Genomic DNA, 1,640 nt, shown 5'->3' with positions numbered 1-1,640 from the left:
GGAATCAGTGAGGTCCCCCAGGGCAGGGGCTGCTCCCACTCCAAGTGCCCTGTGTGCCAGCCCCCTTTCTTCAGCCACACCATTCAGGCACAGGGCTCGAGGAAATGCTGAAGGGAAACCTGGAACGCCTCCTCCCTGGAGCTCACCATGACCGGCACAGGCCCAGGGTTCCAACCCTCACCCCTGCCCTCCTGTCCTTCACAGCCACGGGGTGGTGCCTGGAAGCGCATGTTTCTCAAGTGGGATCATCCTGTGCACATGGCCCAGCCACTGGGAATCCAACGGGGGGCACTTCCAGGGCACACCAGCCACAATGACCTGAAGCCCTCAGGCATGCGAGCCCCCCACGCACAGGTGCCAGGGGTCAGCCCTGCTCTGCCTCTTAGACCTCTGCCCCGACTGGGCCGGAGGAGGCTCGTGTCCTTGGCCTTCAGTGTCCGTCTGAAGTGCCGGAGCTATGGCAGGGTTCCCCAGGAGGGCGCAGACGCTGCACTGGATGGGTGGCTGGGTTTTGGCCAGCTTTTCAAGAGGCCACGGGGGAGCTGTGAGAGCCACACGGGACCTCCCTGGGTGCACCACGGACTCGGGGCACCTGGGGTCAGCCTGTGGCAGCCAGCAATCAGCATTCTCCATGACTGACCCATTTTAAAACATGCAGTTTTGTTTTTTATAAGTATTCATGAAAATTTTCCAAACTGGCCTTAGCCCAGAGTCAATTATTTTTGGAAGTTTTAAACAAAATCTCTCTGTTCAGTCCAACTTGGAGTTCGGAAAAGGTGGCTAATGTGCATGGGTCACTTTGGAAGCTACGTGTTCTAACTGCTCACACCGCTGACCCGGGGCTAGACTCGGCCACCTTGCGCAGCTGCCATGGCGCCCTCACTGCGGGCCTCGCACCGCCCATGTTCTGCGCTCTGGGCGGCCACAGTGGGTTGTTCCCTGGCCCCTCCCGTCTTCTGCGCTCTGGGCGGCCAGTGGGTTGTTCCCTGGCCCCCGAGGAAGGAAGCCGGGGGAGCGCCCCCTGGTCCAGCAGCGCCGCCTCACTCGCTCTTTGTTCCCTCCAGGCACCAAGGGTAACCTCATGGAGGCCGAGGGCCCGCTGGCCGCCAGCCTGGCCCTCACCGCTGGCTGCGCCCTCCTCTCAGCCTACTTCCTGCTCTGGCAGACCCTGGTGCTGTGGGCAGACTCGGCTCTCAGTTCTGCGCTCCTGGCGCTGCATGGCCTGGAGGCCATCCTGCAGCTGGCCGCCATCGCTGCGTTTGTCGGGTAGAGGGCCCCTTCAGCCCCTGAGCTCTCAGCCCGCACCTCCCGGTACTGAACAGGAGGGCGAGAGCTTTCCTCCTGATCTCCATGGATGGCTTGGGTGGGGCAGGAGCCACGGTGGGACAGCTGCTCAGGGCCAGGTGCCGGGCAGCTGCAGGGAGGGCGCAGGGGCCGCCCTGGCCAGCTCTTCAAGATGAATCCAGGGATGTCCGCTCAGGCCTTGTGCGAGGTGACTGGCTTCAGCAGCATGGCCACCAGTGCCATCCCTGGGACTAGAGAGAACAAAGCCCTTCTGAAAGGAGACTGCCGGGACTCGCCGGCCGGCGGGTGCCCACAGCTCCTCCCCCCACTCCCGCCGCAGCTTTCCGGCGGGTTTC

The 1,640-nt window shown here is 63.1% G+C and overlaps 1 protein-coding gene across 1 annotated transcript in view; it reads left to right on the top strand.

The window, feature by feature from the left end:
- The window catches only part of TMEM80 (transmembrane protein 80), a 2,992-nt gene extending 1,371 nt beyond the window's left edge, over positions 1-1,621 (top strand). The window contains exon 3 of the mRNA XM_014582506.2: positions 1,065-1,621. Within this exon, the coding sequence (XP_014437992.1) occupies positions 1,065-1,270 (206 nt within the window). The 3' untranslated portion in view covers positions 1,271-1,621. The remainder of the gene's footprint in view (positions 1-1,064) is intronic.
- Positions 1,622-1,640: the final 19 nt, after the last annotated feature.

Source organism: Tupaia chinensis, unplaced genomic scaffold, assembly GCF_000334495.1.
Source record: "Tupaia chinensis unplaced genomic scaffold, TupChi_1.0 Scaffold143624_1, whole genome shotgun sequence".
Lineage (NCBI taxonomy): Eukaryota > Metazoa > Chordata > Mammalia > Scandentia > Tupaiidae > Tupaia > Tupaia belangeri.
Note: the sequence above shows the minus strand (reverse complement) of the source record. Positions and strands in the feature narration are given on the sequence as shown.